The 26,467-nt window shown below is 43.3% G+C and overlaps 1 protein-coding gene across 2 annotated transcripts in view; it reads right to left on the minus strand.

The window, feature by feature from the left end:
* The window catches only part of LOC144692193 (uncharacterized), a 222,849-nt gene that overhangs the window by 166,225 nt on the left and 30,157 nt on the right, over positions 1–26,467 (minus strand). For both annotated transcript variants that reach the window (XM_078560747.1, XM_078560748.1), the window contains exon 2: positions 25,408–25,532. In XM_078560747.1, the coding sequence (XP_078416873.1) occupies positions 25,408–25,532 (125 nt within the window). The remainder of the gene's footprint in view (positions 1–25,407; positions 25,533–26,467) is intronic.

Here is a 26,467-nt window from a genome sequence, read left to right on the forward strand (position 1 = left end):
CTTAATCCCTCTTGTCCCAACACCCCCCCCCCTCCCCCAAACCAGCTTATATTTCACCTCTCTTCTATTTTTACTTAGTTCTGTTGAAGGGTCATTCGGACTCGAAACGTTAACTGTGCTCCTCTCCGCAGATGCTGCCAGACCTGCTGAGTTTTTCCAGGTATTTTTGTTTTAGCTTAGCTCTAGTGTTGTGCCTATGCCTCCATGTTCTTGATTCTCCCAGCGGAGTAAGTGTAACTACTCTGTCAAATCTTTTTGTCACTTTGTCACTTAGGTAGCCGACCTTCCAGGGGCTTCAGTGTCAAAAATTGGTGGTGGCGGGGGGGGGAAATCTGCTGGGAGTTCTTCCGAGCAGGAAGTGCATGCATGTGATTTTCCAAGGATGTTCAGGATTGTGCTCAGCTGTGAGGCAGCAGAAGGTTGAACTGCCTGGCCAGGTTGACATGTGAAGGATGGTCACTTGGCTGACCTAGTGCACGGTGACTGCTGCTCATGAGAAGTCACTGCTATAAGCATAAAAACAGGCTTGGGCTTTTGAAAGCGGCAGAAGACACAGAGCAATGAAAGGGTTAAAATGCAAAGCTCCGCAGCACTAACACTTTACAAACAACAGTCACATCCAAAAGATTCTGTTTATTTTGAACATTATACTGATATCAGTATTGGAACTCATGTTGTTTTATATTAAACTAATTTGAAGTACTGCGTCTGGACTGTCCCCTGGTGCCAGTTCCAAACCATTTAACATTTTTTATTGGAGCACTCTATAAAATCATGGTTACAAACCATTATGAATTTGCATGCATGACCCACTTTGAAGACCGTCATCAAAGACAAATGACCCAAGTTATGGATAAAGTCAAGAGCTGATTAATTTACAATGAAAATCTAACAGACTCGAGTGTTCTCAACTGTCTATTCAAACCATTGCTTAAACGCGCTCGCTCGTGTGTAGTCATTCTCTACAAATGCTCCAAGGCTGAAAAAAAAATTAGGTAAAAATGAGAGTTTTCTTCACACTGAAATAAAATATCTGTAAGACTGGCTTGTGATGTGAAGCATTCAGAAGTACTCAATTAAGCCTCTGGTTTGTAGCTGAAGATTGTAAACTGCCTTTGAAGAACACACTCAAGAGAGCTCAGGCTCTTGGTGTTCAATTGGATTAAATCAACTCGAATGGTGGCTGTAAGGGCTAGCTAGGCAACATGAGTGATGAGGATGCTGAGATCCAAGGCCCAGACCAAGCACAAAATTGGAGATTTTGGCGGAAGAGATTCCTTAAATGTGTAATAGCTTCAGGTGTGGACAAAAAGACAGAAGCTGAACAAGTGAATACACTACTTTATTCAGTAGGTCCGATAGCCGATGGTATTATAGCGAGGCAACGAATAAACGAACCATCAGCTAAATTCAATGAAGTTTTAAAATCATTCAATACATATTTTAATCAGAGGTAACAAAATCTTAGAGAGGGCAAAATTCAACAAACGTGTCCAGCAGCCAGGAGAAGCAGCTGACTCTTTTATTAATGAACTGTACACATTGGCTGAAGGCTGTGACTATGGTGACCTGGAGTCAGAATTGATAAGGGACACAATTGTTGTCAGAGTAGCTGACGATGCCCTTTCAGACATGCTTCAGGCCAAGGAAGATCTGACCCTAGAAAAGGCCATCTAAATAGGCAGACAATCTGAAGTCTGCCTATAGCACCAATCCATTTTACGTGGTGAGAGCAAGCCATGGTACAAAGCAACCCCAACTATCCACCTAATAAAGCAGTAAAGGGGCAGAGAGACTCCAGACCAAGGGGAGCAATACCCAAATTGACCACAAGAGCGCTGTGGAGCCAAACGGCCCCACAGACGAGACCAATGTCCGGCAATCTCAGCACAATGTTTCAACTGCAACTGCATGGGACACTTTGGAAAGCTATGTAAAGCTAAAGCGCCCAGACATTCGGAGGATCCCAAGACAATCCATGAGATTGAGGTACCAGACCAGGAAGAGACCCAAACGCTCTTCTTGGGCGAGGTCAGGGATTCCGGATTCTCATTTTGGAACATGGATGTCTCAGTAAACAGTCACCTCACCAACTTCAAATTGGACATGGGAGCCAGTGTTACGGTCCTCTCAGACAAAGAACCATGGCTGGTGACACAACACCTGATGCCACCCACAACACAGTTGTACAGAGAAGGCAGCATGTTAAAGGTATGTTTCAGGGAACACTCCAATACAAAAACAAGAGAATAGCCCACAATCAAGAATTTTCCCTCTTAAGCAGGAAAACCTGTATCGACCTCAACCTCCTTCAGAAAACTGACAAGATCAATCAGCAAGGGCCTGGTTCCAAATTTAAAAAGAGTTTCCAAGACTCTTTGCTGCACTGGGACGACCGAGGACTGCATCCAGTATTACATTAAGGGAGGATACCAAGCTCGTGTGCCTGCTCACGCCACAGAAAATATTGCAGCCGCTCACGAAGTAAGTGCAGCAATAGCTGGACGAGATGACCAAAATAGGGTCTTCTCCCCCATCATTCAGCCGACCGAATGGTGCTCCAGGATGGTCCCAGTTCCGAAGCCAAACGGGTCCATTTGCATCCGTGTCGAACTGACACAGCTCAACAAGGCAGTGGCAGGAGAAGCCCATCCGACGATGGATGACCTGACCAAGCTCTCCAAAAGCACGGTGTTTTCGAAGCTCAATGCTAACAGCGGCTTCTGGAAACTTCCACTATGTGAGAAATCCAGATTGCTGATTATGTTTATCACCTCATTTGGCGGACTCTGTTTCTGCTTGCCATTCAGAATTAGCTCAGCAGCCAAGATTTTTCAACGCACGTTGTCAGCTACCTTACAAGGCCCGTCATCTGCCACATGGGCGCTGTTTTTGTCCACGCCACGACCATAGAGGAACATGACAGGGAGCTCACGGCTGTCCTAGAATGCTTGCAGGAAGCTGGGTTGACACTGAATGCGAAACGCGAATTATCCAAGGCCTCTATTCAGTTCTTAGGACACATTGCCAGCAGCAAAGGCATCATGGCGGACCCACAAAAAATGAAAGCTATCAGTGAGTTTCCAACTCTATCATCTATCCCAGACCTCCAGAGATTCCTGGGCAGGGGGAACCAGTTGGCAAAATTTCTGCCCAGCCTGGCGCAGGTCACAGAGCCTCTGTGACACATTCCCAAGAAAGACCAGGCATGGTGCTGGGGTGCGCACCAGGAGCCAGTGTTTGGTCACATCAAAGCCATGCTGCACTCACCAGATATCCTGGTTCACTACGATCCATCCCTACCCACTACCATAGCAACGGATGCCTCTTCCACAGGCCTAGGCACAGTTTTATTCCAGGAACAACTAGATGTATGTCACTGACCAGTATGTTATGCATCTGGAGGACTGCCAGACACATAGATACGGTATGCCATTATCGAAAAAGAGGCTCTCGTGGTCATGTGGGCTTGAGAGAAGTTCTCTGCCTGAACGTCACCATTGAAGCGGACCATAAACCACTGGTCTCACTGTTAGGCAAGGAGGAACTTGCAAAGATGCTCCCCAAGATTCAGAGATCCCATTTGCGTCTCATGAGATTCACACATGAGACAGTGCATGTTCATGGGAAACATCAAACAAGTGCAGACACACTACCCAGGGCCACCACCAAACCTTCCTGTGACACATGATGTCAATCTGGTTGAGGAGCTCGAGCCGTATTCCCAAATGGTGAAGAGGTAACTGCCGGCTACTGCAGATAAACTTCAGCAAATCCACCAGGAGCAGGTGCGAGATGAGAGGGGCGGTAGTGTAGTGGTATGGTTGCTGGATTAATAATCCAGAGATCTAGGCTAGTGGTCTGGGGATACAGGTTTGAATCCCACCATGGCAGCTGATTTAGTTAATAAATCTGGAATTAAAAAGCTCGTCTTGGTAATGGTGACCATGAAACCATTGTCAATTGTCCTAAAAACCCATCTGGTTCACTAATGCCCTTTAGGGAAGCAAATCTGCTGTGCTTAGATGGTCTGGTTTACATGTGACTCCAGAGCCATAGCAATGTAATTGACTCTTAACTGTCCTCTACAGTGGCCTAGCGAGCTACTCAGTTGCATCAAACTGCTACAAAGTCTACAAAAACAAAAGTGAAATCAGACGGATCAGCCAACATTAACCTAGGCACCAGAAATGACAACGGCAAACTCATACCTTTCGACCCCACAGAGTCCTCCTCACAGACTAGTTAAGCAACAGTCTAACATAGTCATACTCCCGGAATCATAGCTTGCAGACAAAGTACTGAAGACTTGTGCTCCAGAACTAGCTGCACCCTTAGCCAAGCTGTTACAGTACATCTACAAGATTCGCATCTGCCCAGCTATGTGGAAAATTGCCCAGGTAAGCCCTGGCCACAAAAAGCAGGACAAAACCAAACCGGCCAATTACCACCCCATCAGTCCACTCTCAATCATCGGCAAGGTGATAGCACTGTTGGTAACACCTTCTTTCAAGTGACACTTACTCAGCAATAACCTGCTCAGTGACACACAGTTTGGGTTCCACGAGGGCCACTGAGCTCCTCACCTCATTACACCCGTAGTCCAAACATGGACAAAAGAGCTGAACTCAAGAGGTGAGGTGAAAGTGACTACCCTTGATTTCAAGGCAGCATTTGACCGAGTGTGGCATCATGGAGCCCTAGCAAAACTGGCGCCAATGGGAATCGGGGAAAAACTTTCCGCTGGTTGGTTGTGGTTGTCGGAAGTCAATCATCTCAATCCCAGGACATCACTTCAGGAGTTCCTCAGGGTAGTGTCCTAGTCCTGACCATCTTCAGCTGCTTCATCAATGACCTTATCTCCATCATAAGATCAGAAGTGGGGATGTTCGCTGATGATTGCACAATGTTCAGCACCATTCACGACTCCTCAGATACTGAAACAGTCAATGTCCAAGTGCAGCAAGAGCTGGACAACATTCAGACTTGGGCTGATAAGTAGCAAGTAACCTTTGCACCTGCGGAGAGTACTCACATTCTGACTCCCCAGAATCTGTCCATCATCTACAAGGGACAAGTCAGGAGTGTGATGGAATACTCTCCACTTGCCTGGACAAGTGCAGCTCCAACAACACTCAAGAAGCTTGACAGCGTCCAGGACAAAACAGTCCACTTGTTTGGCACCCCATCCATAAACATCCACTCCCTCCACCACTGATGCAGCGGCAGCAGTGTGTACCATCTACAAGATGCACTGCGGAAGTTCACCGAGGCTCCTTAGACAGCACCTTCCAAACCCATGACCTCTACCACCTAGAAGGACAAGGGCAGCAGGTGCATGGGAACACCACCACCTGGAAGTTCCCCTCCAAGCCACTCACCATCCTGACTTGGAACTATATCGCCATTCCTTCACAGTTGCTGGGTCAACCCTGGAACTCTCTCCCTAACAGCACTGTGGATGTACCTACACCACATGGACTGTAGTGGTTCAAGAAGGCACCACGTTCTCAAGGGCAATTAGGGGTGGGCAATAAATGCTGGCCTAACCAGTGATGCCCATGTCCCATGAAAGAATAAAAAAAGGAGTGTGCCCACTCCTGCCGTTACTGTCACTAAGTGTGTCCACAGCAGAGGCCAGGCGGCAGCATCATGAAAACCTGGTTTGAACAGCAGAAACACTTTACCCTGATAGATGATCTACTAGTATACAACGAATGGTTGGTCATTCCAGTCTCCCTTCGGTCAGAGATCCTCCAAAAAACTCACCAAGGCCACCTGGGCATTACGAAGTGCAGAGTGCGTGGCCAATCTGCAGTACGGTGGGCTGGGCATATCAAGGGCAATTGAAGAAATGATCACAAATTGCAAGGTGTGTGCAATACACAAGCCGGATCAGAGGGAGTCCCTCATCCCTCCAGAGTTCCCTGCCAGACCGTGGGAATGGTTGGGAATTGATTTATTCGTCTTTAATGGCATATCCTTCCTCATTGTGGTTGACTACTTCTCCTAATGGATCGAGGTGAAGCAACTACACACGATGACTACAAAGGTGGTCACGAGATCCTTGAAAGGAAAGTTTGCGACCATAGCATCCCAGATCTGGTGGTGTCTGATAACAGCCCACAATTCGCAAATGTATACTTCACCCAATTTTCTATCAGTTATGGCTTTCAACACCATACCAGCTCCCCAAGATATCCACAATTGAAGAGTGAGGCAGAAAGGGGCGTCTACACCATTAAAGCTCTTCTGAGAAAGAACGATGACTTCCCAACGCCACTTTTAACTTATAGATCCACCCTGCTGCAATGTGGGTTAGCCTCTTCAGAGCTCCTGAGGGGCAGACATCTCCCAATGCTGCCAAAGAAACTAATCCCAGGGTTGGAAGTCAGGGACTGCCAAAACATTCAGGAACAGGCTACAAGCAGCAGCAGGCTTCCGTCTACAGTAGAAGGTACCACACTAGAAACCTGCAACAGTTACGCAAAGGGGACAGGGTGTGGATCAGGGACCTTGAAAGAGAGGGAGTCATTGTCCAGTGGGACGATGACTAGCCAAGGTCATACCTCATCCATACGCTGGAAGGTACGATCAGGAAGAACAGGAGGAGACTCCTCCTCATCCTCCTACTATACGCTTGAGCAAAGTAGAAGAAGATAACCAAGTGCCAGAAACACAGACTACAACTCAAATTCTGAGTCAACAAAGTTTTCCCAAATCAACAGAGCCCATTATCCCAAATGTAGCCAGAATAAGATCTGGAAGAATTGTCAAGCTTCCAGACCACCCACCTGAACCTGTAAAGTCAGAGAGTTGTGGTTGTGTGGGGGGGGTGGGAAGATAATGGTAATGTAAATACATTGGAGAAAGACTTGGAGGGAGGTATTGTATAAGGATATCTGGACTGGCAAGGGTTAATGTGGGACTGGGTACAGTATCGCCCATGGTGTGATGTAAGGAGGCACTTGACCTGACACTAGAGAGAGGTGTGGACTGGACAGAGACCTGTGTCGAAGCAAGCATGTATTAGCTCATAGCTTGGGCTATACCCTGTATATATGTACATAGTTATGTGTTATCAATGAACACTTAATGTTCAACCTGACAAGACTCAGGACGTTTTTGTGAGAGACCTACTTAACATACAACATGCAGCAATGAGTGTCCTCCGTTATGAGAAACCGGGATTGTTCTTCTTAGAGCAGAGGTGGGTAAGGGGAGATTTAATAGGATTGTTGGGAATTACAAAGGCTTTTGATAGAGTAAATAAGGAGAAACTGTTTCCACTGGCTGGAGGGTCAAGAACCAGACAACACAGATTCCATATAATTGGCAAAAGAATCAGGGGGGTGATCAGGAGAATTTTTTTTAAGCAGCGAATTGTTATGACCTAGAATGCACTGCCTGAAAGGGTTGTAGAAGCAGATTCAATAGTAGCTTTCAAAATGGAATTGGATATCTAATTGAAAAGGAAATATTTGCAGGGTAATGGGGAAAGACCAGAGGGTGTGGGACCAATTGAATAACTATTTTAAAGTGCCAGCACAGACATAATGGACTGAACAATTACCTTCTGGGCTGTGTGATTCAATGGCATGGCTATTCCTCATCCTAATTAACCTTATGAGCTCTGGGACTGAGTGTGTTACTTTAGTAGCCTTTGTGCTGAATTGGAGGGCAGTTTTGAGTAGTAGGCTCATGACCACTGGGAGTTGGGTTGAAACTGTCCAAACTAATTTCATGAAAGAGAGATGCATCAGCTGTTGGAAAAGGAGACACTCAACATATCTGGGCTAGATTTGAAAGAAGTCCCAATCGTAAAAGGGTCAGCTTTTCAATACACTTGACCACCCAATTCCAGCATCTCCAAATGGCCTGAAGTCTTGCATTTCTTGTATAGTACTTCAAATAAACAGCATCAAACTTCTGAGAAAAGGAAACTTGGCAGATGTTATACAATAGAAAGTGTATATTTAGCCAAGAGGACATTGAAATTTGAAAAAGCTCATTCCATATTTAAGGGTTTACAGTTCCCACTGTAAGCAATCAATCATCTTGGCTGAAATTATAAATATCGATTTAAAGAATGTTTTAGTTTTTAAAATTTCTGTCAGCTTTCCTCTTCAGATTTAATGTTGTGGTTAGTGTGAGTTATTCAGGCGCATAGCCTATATGTGACGGGAGTGCTCACATGAATAAGCGACTTTTATTAGAAATAGAACTCATTGAGGCGCTTGAGTTCTCAGTGTTCTGACATCAGTGTGTACTTGTCCTTTACTGTAGGGCTGGGGAGGCTAACAAGTGGTGTCATTCAGGGTCGGTTCAATTGACCCGTTTCATCATCTGAAAAGATCCAGTGTGTCTTCATTGCTGGTGGGGAGCTCACTAACATTGCAATTATCCCAACCATCTCGCAGTGGTGAGAATATGGAACATATAGGAATGTCGGAGTACAGGAACGTGAGTAGGCCATTTAACCCCTCAAGTCTGTACCTCCATTCAATGAAATCGTGGCTGATCTATGTCTTAACTCTTATGATTGTTTAAAAAGAAACAATTTGCAGGGTTACGGGGAGAAGGCAGGGAAATGGCACGAGGTGAAACACTCATTCGGACAGCCACGATGGGCTTCCTTCTGTGCTGTAACAATTCTGTGATCTCCATCTTCTCCACTTGGTTCCATAACAATAATACCTGTGCCTAACAAAAATCCATCAATCTCAGTTTTCAAATTTTCAATTGACTCCCCATTGTCAACGTCCTTTTTGGGAGAGGGAGTTCCAGGTTTCCATTACCCTTTGTGTGAAGAAGCGCTTATTGACATGTGACTCCTGAATGGCCTACCACAAGGAGTGGTTGAGGTGAATAGTATAGATGCAGCTAAGGGGAAGCTAGATAAGTAGATGAAGTAGAAAGGAATAGAAGTATTTGTTGATGGGATTAGATGAAGAAAGGTGGGAAAAGGCTTGTAAGGAGCATAAACACCAGCATAGGAACATACAAAAATACAAATTAGGAGCAGGAGTAGGCCACTCAGCCCTTCAAGTCTGCAAGCCTCCATTCAATAAGATCCTGGTTGATCTGATTTCAACTTCAACTCCACATTCTTGCATCAACCAGATGAGTTAAATAACCAATTTTCACTCTAAATCTCTCTATATAGAATTCTATGTCATCCAGTAAATAGAAATATAAAATTTAAAGCATTTTTTAAAAGTCTCACCCCATTCCCCAGCCACCATATTCTATCATTAAAGCATCACAGTCCCATCTGCAATTCCAATGAGAAGAGACAAGGGAGGCAGACTGGCTGGACTAGAGAGAATCGTTATCCTATTAATTTTAATCAAAATGGGTTTTATAAAATATTTGGGAAATAGTGTGAAGAATGTGGTTATTTTAAATTTACATCCCATAAATAATAATTTGATGTGGATTCAAGTTCTACTGTAACTGCTGAAGATTTGATCCAGATCCAATTTTGATGACGCGTCCTTAGTTTTTTTTTCCCCACCTCTTGAAGGCACTGGCCCAGATCTTCGCCCCTGGGTCGGTGCTCAGAGACGAGAGATCACTCGACTCGGTGAACCCGACCTGTAAATACGTCCACCCGCAGTCAGATTTTCGGTCAGGGTGGGTGCTGGCAAGGGGTGGGGTGTGGCGGACTGGAATAGGAGTCGGAACGGGTAACCCCGGAACGGGAGCGGAGGCTTCCGGGACCCTTTTCAAAGGGGTATCTTACCGCTCCAAAGGGCTATCCTGGCTACCCAAACGAATCCACCAAGTTTAGACCACCTCATACCTGGTCTAATCTGCACACTCTGAGACTCACAAACCTGGCCTTCCAAAATCCCACTTCAGTTTAGGCAAATGGTGATTTAAATGGCCAGCTGCCTCTGGCGAATCGTGCATGCGCGAACCCTCAGCCCAACCCCAGTCCTGCCCCCGCGAAGATGAGAAATACTGGGTTCTAGGGTGGGGCTTAGATATTTCGGGCATTTCTTGGAATTTTCGCCAAGACGGAGAGTCTCTCCATTGTAGCAAAAATCTGGGCCACTGACTTGGGGATACAATTGAACAGGCACTGCAGTCCATTTCCCCTTCTTGATCTGCAAGCCTCGATTGTTGGCAAGCAATTCAACTATGGTTGCAACAGGCAAGTTCAATTTATTCCTCAACAAACGTTCACCTACGTTTTCAAGCAGGGCTCACTGCATAGCAACCAGGAGCGGTGTCTCTTACTGATTTTACCCCTTCTTGTCCTAGAAGCAGAGGCCAGACATAGCACCCTCACCACAGCCCTAGTTGAGGTAGGCTCACTCATCACAAACTAGGGATGATACCTGACACCTTCCTGGTGTGGTGGTCCTCAGTTTGGCAATGTGTTTACCCAATGATTCCTCAGCAGTGAAACTCTGACCCAAATTCAATTCAGCCACATCGGGTATGTGCTATTTGATTCCTGTGGAATAAGGATTCACCTTATCGCAGGCATAAACCTGCATCCCTATTTCATCAGGTTCTCACCCACAGGTTCTGGTGTGCAGCAATGATACTTTCATTACCTGCACTCCAATTATATGACTGGCCACTAAAATTGTCAATCTGATGCAAAACATCACCTCCATGCAGAGCACATTCGCATCAATAAGAAGGAAAGACTTAGATTTATATTGTGCTTTTCATGACCACAGGACCTTTCAAAGCACTTTACAGCTACTGAAGTACTTTTGAAGTGTAGTCACTGCATTATTGTACAGAAACACAGCAGCCAATTTGCACACAGCAAACTCCCACAAGTAGCAATATGATAATCACCTGAGAGTCTGTGTTTTTTTTGTGATGTTACTCAAGGGATAAATATTGGCTCGGACACAGTGGATAGCTCCCTTGCTCTTCCTCAGAGTAGTGTCATGGGATCTTTTCCATTTGCCTAAGAGGGCAGACAGGGTCTTTGCTTAAGGGATCATCCAAAACTTGGTGCCTCCAACAGGGCAGCACTCCTTCAGCAGTGCGCTGGAGCATCAGTCTAGATTTTTGTGCCCAAGTTTTGGAGTGAGAGCTTGAATCCACAACCTTCTGACTCAGAGGTGAGAGTGCTACCCACTGAGCCACGGCTGACACAGCTTTTCTGATATAGAGCTACTCACAGCCCAGAATTGAATGTAATTTATGGTAACACTTGTTATCCTTGCTATGGTTAAGATATTGCTGTAAGCAGTGCTTCTGCATATCGGTGAATTTGTATTATTCACTAGGCTTGGGGGTCGGAGCAGAGTGGTAGTGGTTGCTTGTGGGAGGAAGGGGCATCTTGAGGGAATTTATTATGCCCACCCCTTTCACAGTTAAGAAAATATCATATCCTGCATGTGCAAGAGATTAGTTAGATTAATAATGAACGAGATATCAAATCACCACGTTAATGTTGCATTGACCAATAAATACAACAAATACAGGCTTGTCATTAATAAAAGAGCAATGACTAATTATTATCATCACACTTAGCAGCTGGTTTCTAACCTTATCTCCTCAATGAATCAGGAATTTTTGAGTAATTTAACATTGTCTTCATACTGCATCTTTCTGACCATGCCTTACAGATACTTTTTGCTGTAATGACACAACAAAGCTGCCAGTATAGGTAGGAATTTGAGGAAGCAAGAGCTTTTCAAAATCATGCACTCAGTTTATCTTGTTTTACACCACCAACAGTATAACTGCGGCTGGTGGATAGCTTGCTTCACAATTTATCTCATTTAACAACCCATTAGAAACTTGACTGGTCGGTCAGGAAAAGCCTGCCTGAGTCAGAGTCCAGAGATCAGCATTCTGTGGTGCTTGTTGTGTTTATACACAGAGATCTGCTTTCTCTCATTCCACAGTGATGTGAATGGGTAGTCTAGCCATAACTCTGCACCTATGCCATTGCTTAAACAGTGTGAGTACTGCACTGGTCCATCTGGCGTAAAGACAGGAGGGACAGTGCCTTGTTAAGGTGCAAGAGAATGTGAGATCAATAAGGAACTTCTGAAATCCCTTGGAAATTTCTTATCTTGAGTAATCTCGATACCATACTCTTTAGCCCTTGAAATTAAATTGTGCAACATTAGTATACAAAGATTTAATAGTTCATGTGAAATTCTTTTGACCAGTCAATGTGCTTACTTTAAATTACTTCCACATGACATTTAATGGCATTACCATCATCGAGTCTCCCAACACCTTGGGCATTATCAATTGTCAGAAACTCGGTTTGACCAACATCATAAATGCCATAGCTACTAGAACAGGTCTGAGGGTGGGCAGTCTGCTGCGAGTGACTCACTGTCTGTATCCTTAAAGTCTCTCAACCACCTAAATGGCACAAGTCGGAAGTGTGATAGAAAACGCTTCACCTGAATTGGTCTACAGAAGCTCACCATCATTCAGAGAAAAGCAGACGGCTTGACTGGCAATCCATCCATTGGCTTAAATACCTACTCCCTCCTCCATTGGTGTACTGTGGCTATATTCTGTACCATTCAAAGGATGCATTGCAGTAACTCAGCAAGGCTTCTTTGGTAGCATCCACATCCTCCACCACCTAGAAATACAAGGGCAGCAGGTGCTTGGGAACATTAGCACCTCCAAGTACCCCTCGCAGTCACAGGCTATCCCAACTTGGACATACAATGTCCTTTCATTGTCTCTGAGTCAAACTCCTGCAACTCCCTACCTAACAACATTAGAATCATAGGATAGAGTCATGGAATGGTTACAGTACAGAAAGAGGCCATTTGGCCTATTCTTATAGAGTTGATTTTCCAGGCAACTTTTCTTGGTGGAAACATTGAACTTTACTTATAAGACAGTAGCAGCAGCTACACGTTTGCATCAAACTCTATAACAAAAGGAGAACTCCCTCCTAGAGGTTCCCCGTGCTACAAACCGATTGGTTTACACAGGTCATGTAATCCTACAACACAGGATTATTCTTAAAGCTACAGTCCTATGTTTATCAAAACTATAATTACTACATTCCTTCCCCTTTAACTTTTCTGTACATTTTGCATTTACAAGGATATTCATCTCATGACATTACAATATTTACACAGGTCATGATATTACAAGTTCAGTCTCTCAGGTGGTTCCCTGATCCGTGTGGAACGTCACAGCTCCATGCCTTCTGATTCCTTGACAGGAACCACATTCTCTGGAATCATATTAACTTCAGGCACAGGCTGTTCAGTGTCTTCCACTCTGACAGAGACATTGGGCATGTCTATCCTTAGATGAGCAACTTCAACAGGAACCACAGGTTCAGCAATGGTTACAGGTGGAACATCATTTTGTTGGGGTACCCAACTTCTCAAATGATCCACACGCTTACTGGTGATCCGGCCCTCCACTTCCACATGGTACGACAATGGTCCAGTCACAGAGCTTACATTACCAGGTAACCCTTCGGTCCTCCACTGAAATACTTTACATATGCTGCTTCTCCAACAGTAAATTGTCACTCATGACTATGCAAATCATGAGTCACTTTCTGGTTCCCTTGACTTTTCTCCACCTTCCCCTCCAAATTGGGAAGTATCAGGCTTAGTCTTGTTCGAAGACGGCGTCTCATCAGTAATTCTGCAGGTGTTGCACCTGTCGTAGTTGGGGGGGGGGAGGTGTTATTCTGTAGTGAAATAGGAATCGAGCAAGTTTAGTTTCCAACGATTCATCTGTTAGCTTTTTCATTCCTGCCTTAAATGTTTGTACTGCTCTTTCTGCCAGTCCGTTAGATGGCGGATGGTATGGTGCAGTCTTCACGTGGTTGATACCATTTAGGTTGACAAATCTTTGAAATTCAGCACTAGTAAACGCAGTACCATTACCTGAGACGATTACTTCTTGAAACCCGTGGATAGAAAAGCTCTGGTGTAGTTTATCTATAGTAGCACCTGACCTTGGCGACTTAACCTCATAAACGTCTAACCACCTTGGATTGAGCATCTATAATCAGTAGAAACATGGTTCCAGGAAAAGGACCGAGGTAACCTATGTGTAATCTCACCCAGGGTCTACCAGGCCACTCCCATTGGTGTAATGGGGCTGCCAGCGGCAATTTTTGTAGCTGTTGGCATTGCACAGTGCTTTACCACCTTCTGAATATCGCCGTCCATTCCTGGCCACCAAAGGTAACTTTGCGCTATTGTCTTCATTCTGGAGATTCCCAGATGGGCACTGTGTAGCTCCACAAAGAGTGGTTCCCTTCCTTGTGAAAGAACTACTACTCGTGTACCCCTTAATAGAATACCATCTTGACTGCTCATTTCATGTCTTCAGTTGAAAAAGGGCTTCAATTCACTAGGGAGAGGTTCCTGGGACCATCCATGTAACACTTGATCTCTCACTTGAGACAGGACTGGATCACGATTCATCCAGTTTCTTATCTGCCTGGCATGGACTGGTGAGTAATCCAGAAAATTCATCATTAATATGAGCTCTTGGGGAATTGGGATATGGTCATTGTTCTCTTGCAAATGAAGGTGACTTAGGGCATTGGCATTGGCCATATGAATCCCTGGTCTACACACAAAGGTATATTCATATGCTGCTAAAATTAGGGCCCATCTTTGAATTTGTGCACAAGCTATGGGAGGGATAGCCTTTTCCTCGTTAAACAAACCCAAGATTGGCTTGCGGTCTATACTAGGATGAAATGTTGCCCATGCATGATTTGGTGGAATTTTTTACACCAAAAATGATCGACAGACCTTCCTTTTCAACGTTTTAATGTCCTTTTTCAGCTGTGGCAAGTGTCCGGGATACATAGCATATCAGTCTCTCTGTACCGTCGTCCATCTTGTGAGATAGTATAGCTCCCACTCCATAGGGGGACGCATCACAGGTTAGCACCAATTCCTTTGTCGGGTCGTAGTGCACTAACAAATTTGAAGAGTGCAAGAGCTGTTTTACTTTCATGAAGGCTTCTTCTTGGGATGTCTTCCAAACCCAACGCTGGTTTTTCTTTCAGTGAATGTAGGGGGACTAGAACCATTGATAAATTTGGTAGAAATCGGCCATAATAATTTATCATCCCTAAAAATGATTCAAGTTCAGAGACGTTCTTAGGTGCAGGTGCCTCTCTGATTGCTTTAATCTTCTCTTCAACAGGGTACAACCCTTGGGCATCTACCCAGTAGCCCAAATAAATGACTTAATTTGTCTGAAAAGTGCAATATTCCTTCTTTAGATGCACTCCTGCTTCTAAAAATCATTTCAGAACTTTCTCTAGCTTAGCCAAGGGTCCCTTTTCTGTGAATCCAGTTATTAGTACATCATCCACATAGACCACAACTTGAGGTAGTCCTTGTAGCAAATTCTCCATCGTCCTCGGAAAAATGGCACAGGCTGAAGAAACACCGAAGGGCAGATGTGTGTATCGATATAACCCTTTGTGGGTGCTTATGGTCACAAATTCTCATGAGGCATCATCCAGTTCCAGTTGCTGATATGCGTGATTCATGTCAAGCTTTGCATATGTTGTCCCTCCTGCTAGTTTGGCACAGAGGTCTTTAATCTTGGGAATAGGGTAACTGTCCAGTTTGGCTGCTTTGTTGGCCGTTAGTTTATTGTCCCCACAGATCTGGACAGTTTGATCAGGTTTTAGGACAGGGACTATGGCTCTATAATTGGCTCTGTCTTCCCAACTTTCATGTTGACTAAGGAATAAATGTCAGAATTGGTTCTGTAGTGTGGCTCTTCCACATTACATACTTCATTGGGATTCGTTTGTTGCCTGGGAGCCTGTTTAAATCTCGCTTTGCAATGTTTCAATGTGTGTCCACTTTTGTGACAAAAATAATATTCCACCTTTTTAAATTGCCAATCGTTAGGAGTATGATTGTTTCCGCGTTGATAAAAATTAGTTTTTGAATTTGCTGCTAAGCTGTTTCCTCTAAATTTCCGATTAGCGGGGGCTGTTTCCAGCTTCGCGGTGGAGTCCCAGCTTTTCACGCCACTTTCGGCTGACCGTTCCTGCCCAACTAGGAAAACGGCGCCATTTTGCGTACCTTGAATCACTTGTGAATCCCTTACAGTGCTTTCCATCGCAAGCGTTATTTCTAACGCTTTCTTAAGATCAAGATCCACTTCAGTCAGTAATCTTCGCTGAATAGCATCCTCCTGCACGTCACGGACCAAACGTTCCCTGAGCATATCATTCATGGTTTTTACCAAAATCACAACATTCCGTTAGCTGTTTTAATTTCACCACATTAGGTAGCAATGGTCTCCCCCAGGGCTCTATTTCATGAATTGAACCTGAGCCTCTGCATTGTGACTGAGGGCTTGGGTTGAAAATGTCACTTAACGAGGTCTACTAATTCACTGAAGGTTTTCAAATCGGGGCACGGGGGGGCTGTCAAGCTTCGAATTAAACTGTAGGTCTTTCTCCCACAAACACTCAGGAGAATCGCTCTTCTTTTTTTTCCTCCCGTGATTTTGTTGGCTTGAAAGTAGAATGCAAGGTGTTCTATATATATTGAGACCAGTCATCTGTGGCTGTTTCAAAGTAATTGATTCTGCCAAACTGTGGCAGCTTGGATGAGTATATCTTTCTTTCTTTTCGATTATCTTAGATGCTCACAATCACTGGGTGAGTGACAGTATCGGATCTGATTTATCCTCGTCGCCAGTTTGTTAGAGTTGATTTTCCAGGCAACTTTTCTTGGTGCAAGCATTGAACTTTATTTACAAGACAGCAGCAGCAGCTACATGTGTGCATCTAACTCTTTAACTAAAGAAGAACTCCCTTCTAGAGGTTCCCCATGCTACAAACTGATTGGTTTACACAGATCATGTGATCTTACAACACAGGATTATTCTTAAAGCTACACTCCTACGTTTATCAAAACTGTAATTACTACACCTATCAACTCCATGCTGGCACTGTACAAGAATAATTTAACCACTCCCACTCCCCCTCCCTTTCCCCTTGGCTGGGAGCCTGCAAATTCTTTCCCTTCAGGTGCTTATTGAATTCACCTTTGAAAGCCATGAGTGAATCAACCTTCATCACCCTTTCGAACAATGTATTCTAGACCCTAACTACTTGCTGCTTAAAAACATTATTCATGTTTTAATGTCAATGTTCAAAAACATTATTCTATTATGTGGCACTTTATCAAGCGCCTTTTGGAAGTCCACGTCCATCACCCCAACAGCATTACTCTCATCAACCCTCATGTCACCTTTGGCTCTTTTGTCAATCGCTTTAAATCAGTGTCCTCTGATCCTTAATCCTTCCACCAATGGGAACAGTTTCTCCTATCTACTCTGTCCAGACCCCGCATGATTTTGAACACCTCTATCAAATCTCCTCTCAACCTTCTGTTCTCCGAGGAGAACAATCATTGCTCTACCAATCTATCCACATAACTGAAATTCCTCAACCCCAAAACCATTCTTGTCAATTTTTTCTGCACCTCCTTAAAGCTTTCGCATCCTTCTTAAAGAACGGTGCCCAGAATTGGACACGATTCTCCAGTTGAGTCTGGGCCACTGTTTATGAAGGTTCATCATAACTTCCTTGCTCCTGTACTCTATTTCTCTATTTATAAAACCAGGATCTATATGCTTTTTTAACCACATTCTCAACCTGCCCTGCCACCTTCAACAATTTGTTCACATATACCCTCAGGTCTCTCTGTTACTGCACCCACTTTTAAAATTCTGGCCTTTAGTTTATGTTGTCTCTTCTTGTTCTACCTACCAAAATGTATCATTTCACTTCTCCGCACTAGATTTCATCGCCAAGTTTCTGCCCATTCCACCAGCCTGCCTGAGTTTTCTTGGAATCCATCACCATCCTTCTCGCAGTTCACTATACTTCAAGTTTTGTATCATCTGCAAATTTTGAAATTCTGCCCTGCACACTTAAGTCTAAGTCATTCATATAGATCAAGAAAAGCAGTGGTCCTCGTTCTGACTACTGGAGAACCCCACTGTATACCTTCCTCCTGTCTGAAAAACAAAAACTCACCATTGCTCCCTATTCCCTGTCCTTTAGCCAATTACATATCCATGCTGCCACTGTCCTTTTATTCAACATTGCTGGGCAAGTCTATTATGTGGCACTTTAGCAAACGCCTTTTGGAAGTCCACATACATCACTTTAATAACATTACTCTCATCAACCCTCTATTACCTCATCAAAAAACTCAAAAAGGTTAGTTAAGTATGATTTGCCTTTAACCAATCCACTCTGACTTTCATTCATTAATCCACACTTGTCCATGACTGTTGATCTTGACCCAGATTACCATTTCTAAAGTTCTCCAGCCACTAGATTAAACTGACTGGGCTGTCATTGTTGGGTTTATCTTTACGTCCTCTTTTGAACAACGGTGTACCAGCTGCAACCCTGGAGCCCACTATGAGAATACCTTCCCCACATAGACTCCAGTGATTCCAGAAGGCGGCCCCAGATTTCAGGGGCAGTGAGGGAGGAGCTATAAAATGTTGGCTCTGTCGGTGTGGCCCATCTTCTGGGGATTCGCAACTAAAGAACAATGTCTCTGTAAAAATTGCAGACAAAAGCCAGTTCGTATAAGAATGTTCTTAAAGCTTAAATGACACTTCCATCTATAACAACAGTTACACCCAGAACATGTAATCCTTGTACTGCTGTGGCGCAATTGACAGAAAATTTGAAGGATGACAAATTTCCATTATTTGCATTGCATGGCAATATGGTTAGGAGTGGTGAGGATGAAGAGGGAGCCTGTGGAACAGTTCCTGAAGCTGTTTCAACTTCTCTGTCATTGATTTTAATTGCTGGTCTGCTAATATCTCAATGTATCATTTCAAGGTCTTATTCAGTTAACTGCATTATAACAATGACTACACTTCAACAAAGTTCTTTATTGGCTGCAAAGTGCTTTGGGACATCCTGTAGTCTTGAAATAGGCTAGATAAATGCAAGTTTGCTCTTTCTTTCTTATCATTGTATGAGTACACTGCACTTGCAGAGGATTGACAATTCAGAAGCCAGCCACTATATTATATTCAACAGGCACACACATGACAAAATATAGATAGTTAGTAATTAGACATGATATAATGATCATTGCAGCTTTTAAAAATAAATTTGCTGAAATTATTCTCAGCTGCTGATTTTGAATATGCGTCAGCAGAGGGTCTGAAGCCTGTGGCGTAATCCCAGGGTTTTAAATGGCAGTGTAAAGCCAAGAGCTCACTTAAATACTGCATGCATTCATCACAATGTCACTTGCTTTGTTTTTAAAAGAATGAACTGAAATAAGGTAAATCACATCACACAAATTCAATGCAGCTTATTATCCAGAGTAACTAGGAAAGGAGATGTAACAGAAAGCATCTGAGGAGAGTTTTCTGAGAATGCGCAAAATTTGGAGGAATTTGATGGAATGAGAAATTCTTGTATTTACATCATCTTTTGCATGAGCTCAGGTTAATGTAAAAGATCTCCTGGCACTGTTTTCAAAGAAGAGCAGCAGAGTCACCAGATGGCCAATATTTAACCTGGTACCAGATTATTTGGTCATTATTACATTGTTGTTTATGGAAGTTTGCTGTACACAAATTGGCTGCCATGTTTCCTACATTACAAAAGTGACTACACTTCAAAAGTACACCTTTGGCTGTAAAGCACTTGGGGATGTCCTGAGGTTGTGAAAGGCGCTATAAAATGCGGGTCTTTCTGTCTTTACACATTTCTCAAGAAAGCGATTCACATAAAATGAATTACATGGAAACTCAGTGACTGTTATATGGGTGTATATAACAGCCACCTTGAGCACAGCAGATCACACAAATATCAATGAGATGAATGCTCAGTTAATCGTTTTTTTAATGTGGTGTTAGTTGTGTGAATAACACCAGGCCACCAGGAGAATTTGTTGCTATTCTTTAAACAGTGCCGTGGAATTATCAAGGTCAAAATGAACCACAAAAATGGATCAACATGACCTTGGTTTGACACCTCATCCAAAGGGCAACGCTTGCTGACAGTGCTGCACTACCTCAGTCTTGCACGGTCAGCCTTCTTTATATGTTCAAGTCCAGGAACAGGCAATCTCTCTCAAGCTCATTCACTGGCACAAATCACTGGAGTTCCCGATTCAAAAAAACATGTTGTGCAAAAGGAAACTGGTTAGAATTGTTTTACTGAGACACAGGAAAAAAAAACTCTAAAAGAAGCTTTAGAATTACCTTCTCCAGCAATAAGATGTGAATAAGGGATGTCACTTAAGGCTGCCTTGTTTATTCATCCAGAAAAACCTCCAGTACCCTCAGCACATTAGCCAGCTTTCTCTTAACCTGCAGTTATATAGCAACCAACATGATTGGTGTCTGCTGGCTGCAATATGTAGTCGCAGACCTTAATTATGGTCCTCAATGATGTAAGCTGACTGGTACTGAGGTCTAGTCACAATCAAGTACTGTGAAAGAATAGAGCTCTCTATATAAAAGGAGTTGGAATTTATTGCTAGGGGAGGTTGGACATGACATTACATTGCTGTGAAAATTGAAGTGGACCTGCATCTCTAACTGCGGCAGCCAATTTCTCAACACAATTCCTCTTCGGACCACTATTTTATTTTAAGTGGGTTAGCACTTTTACTATAAGACGCAGGAATATCCCCGGGATGTGTTAAACGTTCATTCGCTAATATCGGCATCGATACCCACGTTACTAGACTGCTGAGTAAAGAACATAGCTGAAGATGATTGGATTGTAAGCCGGGTACAACCAAACTGGAAACCCGAAAGCAGCACCACGAGACCAGTTTGGCATCACTCGGCCCAAAACCTGGCCCAGTTTGGACCATTTTAACTTCGGATGGGCGTCTCCCTCTAAAGCAGTGTGGCACATGTGGAAAATGCAAGCGCTCTTGCCACTTTGCCATTCCCTGCCCTGCATTTTCTGTCATCATGCTGGTTGACAGCAGAACGAACAAACACGGGTTGTGGCTTTTACTTGACCGACTTCATTTACCACGCTTGTTGGGTTAATGGGGGTGTCTAGAGTGGAGTGGAACCTGCTTCTTTTGCTCTGCTGGCAATGCTGTTGTGGTAATCTGATATGTAATATACCTTTAAGAAGAATGTTACAATGGAAGATCACATGATCTTAGTATCCAATAGCAGAGTAGTGCGGGCTACCTTGGTAGTCAGTAGTCAGTGGTGAGTAGTCTAGAGTTGGAGTCTGTAATGTGGAGACAGGGTTTGAGTTGTAAGCACACAAGTGTAGCTGCTGAGTTCCTTTGTAAATAAATAGAATGTGTTTTACAGGAGAACTGTCCGCTTATTTACTCTGTCTATGGTACTAACTCGGTCATCTCAAAACAAGCATGCAGCCTGGATCCATTAGTCCAAATAAACTAGTGACCCGAATCCAACAGCTGTGTTTGATCGTAGGCAAGCAACAACATCTTGAATGTATATAGTGCCTCTATCATAGTAAAACTTTGCAAAGCACCCTGCTATCCAAGTACTTATCCAACACAAACATCCATATGAACATACGAAATAGGAACAGAAGTAGGCCATTTGACCCTTCGAGACTACTCCGCCATTCAATAAGATCATGGTTGGTCTGGTTTTGTTTCGAGTTCCACATTCCCATCTACCCCCGATAAGCATTGATTCTCTTGCCAAACACAAATTTATCTACAAAAAGCTAAAAGCTACTGCGGATGCTGGAAATCCAAAACAAAAACAGAATTACCTGGAAAAACTCAGCAGGTCTGGCAGCATCGGCGGAGAAGAAATCAGTTAATGTTTCGAGCTTTCATGGCGAAGGGCCATGAAAGCTCGAAACGTTAACTGATTTCTTCTCCGCCGATGCTGCCAGACCTGCTGAGTTTTTCCAGGTAATTCTGTTTTTGTCACAAATTTATCTACCTCTGCCTTAAAAATAATTAATGACTCCACCTCCACCACCTTCTGAGGGAAAGAGTTCCAAAGTTGCAAAACCCTTGGAGAGAAAATAATTCTCCTCATTTCTTATAAGATCATAAGAAATAGGAACAGGAGTAGCTAATTTGGCCCATCGAGCCTGTTCTACCATTCAGTAAGATCATGGTTGATCTGATAGTGGCCCTGACGCCACTTTCTTGCCTGTGCCCCATAACCCTTGACCCCCTTGTCAATCAAAAATGCGTTCAACTTAGCCTTGAATATATTCAATGACCCAGCGTCCACTGCTATCTGTGGAAGAGAATTCCAAAGACTAATGACCCTCTGAGAGAAGAAATTCCTCCTCATCTCCATTTTAGATGGGAGACCCCTTATTTTGAAACTGTGCCGCCAATCCTAGACTCTCCCACAAGGGAAAACATTCACCCAACAACCACCCTGTCAAGTCCTCTCAGTATCTTATATGTTTCAATAAGATCACCTCTCATTCTTCTAAATTCCAATAGGCCCAACCTGCTCAATTTTTCCTCATCAGACAACCCTTTTATCCTAGGAATCAGCCTAGTGAACCTTCTTTGAACTGATTCTAATGCAAGTATATCCCTCCTTAAGTAAGGAGACCAAAACCCTACAGAGTACTCCAGATGTAGTCTCACCAATGCCCTGTACACTTGTTGCAAGACTTCTCTACTTTTATACTCCATCTCCCTTGCAATAAAGGCCAACATTCCATTTGCCTTCCTAATTACTTGCTATTCCTGCATGCTAACTTTTTGTGATTCATGTACAAGGATACCTAGATACCCTCTATACTGCAGCATTCTGCAGTTTCTCTCTATTTAAATAATATTCTGGAGGTCCAGTGGTGGCAAATTTGCCCATGCAGGTCTAGAATTGAACATGAATGTGGACTTTCCTGTTACTCCTTTGACACAAACTCTAGGGATCAAAGCAAAAGCCCAGAGTCCATCTCTCTTAGCAGGTAAAGGCCCTTAATGAAGGAATAGCTGAACTCCACTGGTAAAATGTTTAATGCTGATTGTTTTTGTTTTTGAGAGAAGCTAAGCCAAAGTTAACTCGAAAGCAGACTTTTGAGAAAACAAAATATATGTTTGGATCAGGATCTAATGCAAGGTTTTTTTTCTATCACTTTTTTCCTTTGTCGTTTAAAGAGAAATGAGATTCTGTACCAATAGCAATAAAAAGTTTGCATTTATATAGCACCTTTCACATCCTCAAGACATCCCTAATGCTTCACAGCCAATTCATTTCTTTTTGAAGGGTATAGTCATTGTCGTTATGTAGGCAAACATGGGAGCCATGTTGCACATAAGGTCCACCAACAGCAATGGAATAAATGACTAGTTAATGTGTTTTTGGAGGTGATGGTTAGAATCATAAAATCATGGAAGTTTACAGCACAGAAAGAGGCCACTTGGCCCATCATGTCTATGTCGGCTGAAAAATGAGCCACCTAACCTAATCCCGCTTTCCAGCATTTGGTCCGTAGCCCTGCAGGTTAAGGCACTTGAGGTGCATGTCCAGACACCTTTTAAATGGGTTGAGGGTTTCTGCTTCTACTACCCTCTCAGGCAGTGAGTTCCAGGCTCCCACAACCCTCCGGGTGAAAAAAATCTTTCGACCAATCACTTTAAATCCATGCCCCCTAGTCATTGACCTCTCTGCTACAGTAAATAGTCCCTTCCTATTCACTCTACCCAGGCCTCTCACAACTTTGTACATCTCAAACAAATCTCCCCTCAGCTCTGTTCCAAGGACAACAACCCAATCTTTCCTCGTAGCTGCAATTTTCCGGTCCTGGTAACATCCTGGTAAATGTCCTCTGTGCCGTCTCTACTGCAATTACATCCTTTCTGTAATGAGGTGACCAGAATGGCGTACAGTATTCAACTTGTGGCTTAACTGATGTTTTAAATTGTTCCAGCATAATCCCCCCTGCTCTTATATTCTATGCCTCACTCATAAATGAAAGAATTTCATATGTCTTCTTAACACCTTAATAGGTTGGAGAATAAATGTTGGCCAAGACAGCCGGAAAACTTCTTTGCTCTTCTTTGAACCATTTTACTGTATATATAAGCCAATCCATCTCATTTAAACAACATCTCCTCTGACAATGCAGCACCCACTATTGCACAGAAATGGCAGCACAGATTATGTGGTCAGGTTCTGCAGTGGGACTTTTTTTTATTCTTTCATGGGATGTGGACATCGCTGGCAGGGCCAATATTTGTTGCCCATCCCTAATTGCCCTTAAACTGAGTGGCTGGCTAGACCATTTCAGAGAGAAGTTAAGAGTCAATAACATTGCTGTGGGTCTGGAGTCACATGTATGCCAGACCAGGTAAGGATGGCAGATTTCCTTCCCTAAAGGGACATGCCACCTGATCTAAAGGGCATTAGTGAACCAGATGGGTTTTACAACAATCAATGATAGTTTCATGGTCACCATTACTGAGACTAGCTTTATATTCTGGATTTTTTTATTAATTGAATTTAAATTCCATGGGTGGGATTTAAACCCATGTCACCAGAGGATTATTCCTGGGTCTCTGGATTACTAGCCCAGTGACATTGCCATTACGCTACCATCTCCCCTAAATCCAAAACCTTCTGCCTTTGAGGCATGAGTGCTACCCATTGAGCCAAATGGATTAATCCAATAGATATGTCAAACAAAAAATGCTGGAAACACTCAGCAGGTCAGGCAGCATCCGTCGGGGGAAACAGAGTTAATATTTCCAGTCAAGAAGACCGTTCGTCGTCTTCTGTTCCGATGAAGGGTCATCTTAACCTGAGATACTAACTCTGTTTCTCTCTTCACAGATGCGGCATGACATGATGTGACAACAACTCACTTTTCTATTGTGCCATTTAATGTAGTAACATGCCCCTAGCTGCTTCACAGGAATGCCATCGAACCAAATTTGACACAGGGCCACATGAGGAGATATTAGAATAGGTGATTGAAAGCTTGTTCAAAGAGGTAAGCTTTAAGGAGAATCTTAAAGGGGGAAAGAGAGCTAAAGAGGCAGATAGGGAGGGAATTCCAGAGCTTAGAGACGAGGCAGCTGAATGCACAGCTGCCAATGGTGGAACTATGAAAATTGGAGATGGTAATAGGCCAGAATTAGAGGAGTGCTGAGTTCTTTCGAAAATCTTTGAAAGGGCCCAAAGGGGACTGCTGCACAACGGAAGTGAGATTTGCCATTGAAACACACAAAGTACATTGCAGCTTCAAAACGCAGAATGGTGAATGGGCTCTTGTGTACACACGAGTGAATGCTGCAAAATCCTAAGTAACTGGAAAACAATGCCTTTCTATTTTTAAGTGGTGGTCCTCAGGAGAGTGGGAATTTTTCACTACCAGAATCTTCAATGTAATTCAAGGCTTTGTTTCGATAACCTAATCAATAGCTCCTGTGGTGCGCTATCATGGAGTTTTATTACCTTTTGTATCCAGGTCAGCAAACACTTGTGATGAGCAACTAAACTCTTGCAGTCGCAATACTGTAGCAAGGAATCACGGTCTGTCACCTCCAGCTCTCGACAGATGAAGCATTCGGGAGCATCATCTGAAATTTTTTTTAAAAATTACATTAAAAACAAGCTATAATGAAAGAGTGTCACAAATAATTGCAATCAAACTAGCTGAACGCCTAGGTATTTATACCTGAGTTTTCTCAACTTTGAGCACATGTATACCATGTATATTGCATATGAATTGTGTGGATGATCAGTGTATGATCACATTTATCATACATATGTCATACATGTATATCACATATTTAATTAGATGGACATCATACATATAATTTCATTAATTGATAATGGACTGGTGCTCCCCTGAACAAAGAGAGAATCCTATGGCCGCTCTTGGACCATGGCTAATTATGGATGATGATGATCCTACCTGGAAGTTAAATGTAATACTGCCTCTTGTTCCCACACCACATCTGCAGTTTAAAATAGATACAGCAATCTGAGCTCTGTTCTAAAATTCAGTAATTGTCCATAGGACAACTCTCTAAAATGTGAAAGGAACAGGGATCAGGGGATTGTTATCCCAGTTGTACATTCCCAAAAACTGCAATTTGAAAGCGCCATCCTGAATGTGACTTAGAACTAAATCACAATTCCTTTACTGTCGCTGGGTCAAAATCCTGGAACTCCCTTCCTAAAAGCACCATGGCTATACCTACACCACTTGACTGCAGCAGAGAAGGCGGCTCACCACCACATTCTCAAGGGAAATTGAGGGTGGGCAACAAATGCTGGCCTATCAGTGATGCCCACATCCCGTGAAAGAATAAAAAAAAATCTATCATGTGGTGGCACAAATATATGCTGAACATGTTAGTGCTTTAAACCAGCCACCAACTTAGCTAGTTTTCTAAATTTGGGAGAGATTTCTGTGGATTGGAAATTGCCCAACAAGTCAAGAGATATGAGTGTGCACACTCTGCACCCTTGTACGTAGGACTAAGTAATCTCACCCATGCATCCTTAA

This window comes from Cetorhinus maximus, chromosome 17 (assembly GCF_964194155.1).
Source record: "Cetorhinus maximus chromosome 17, sCetMax3.hap1.1, whole genome shotgun sequence".
Lineage (NCBI taxonomy): Eukaryota > Metazoa > Chordata > Chondrichthyes > Lamniformes > Cetorhinidae > Cetorhinus > Cetorhinus maximus.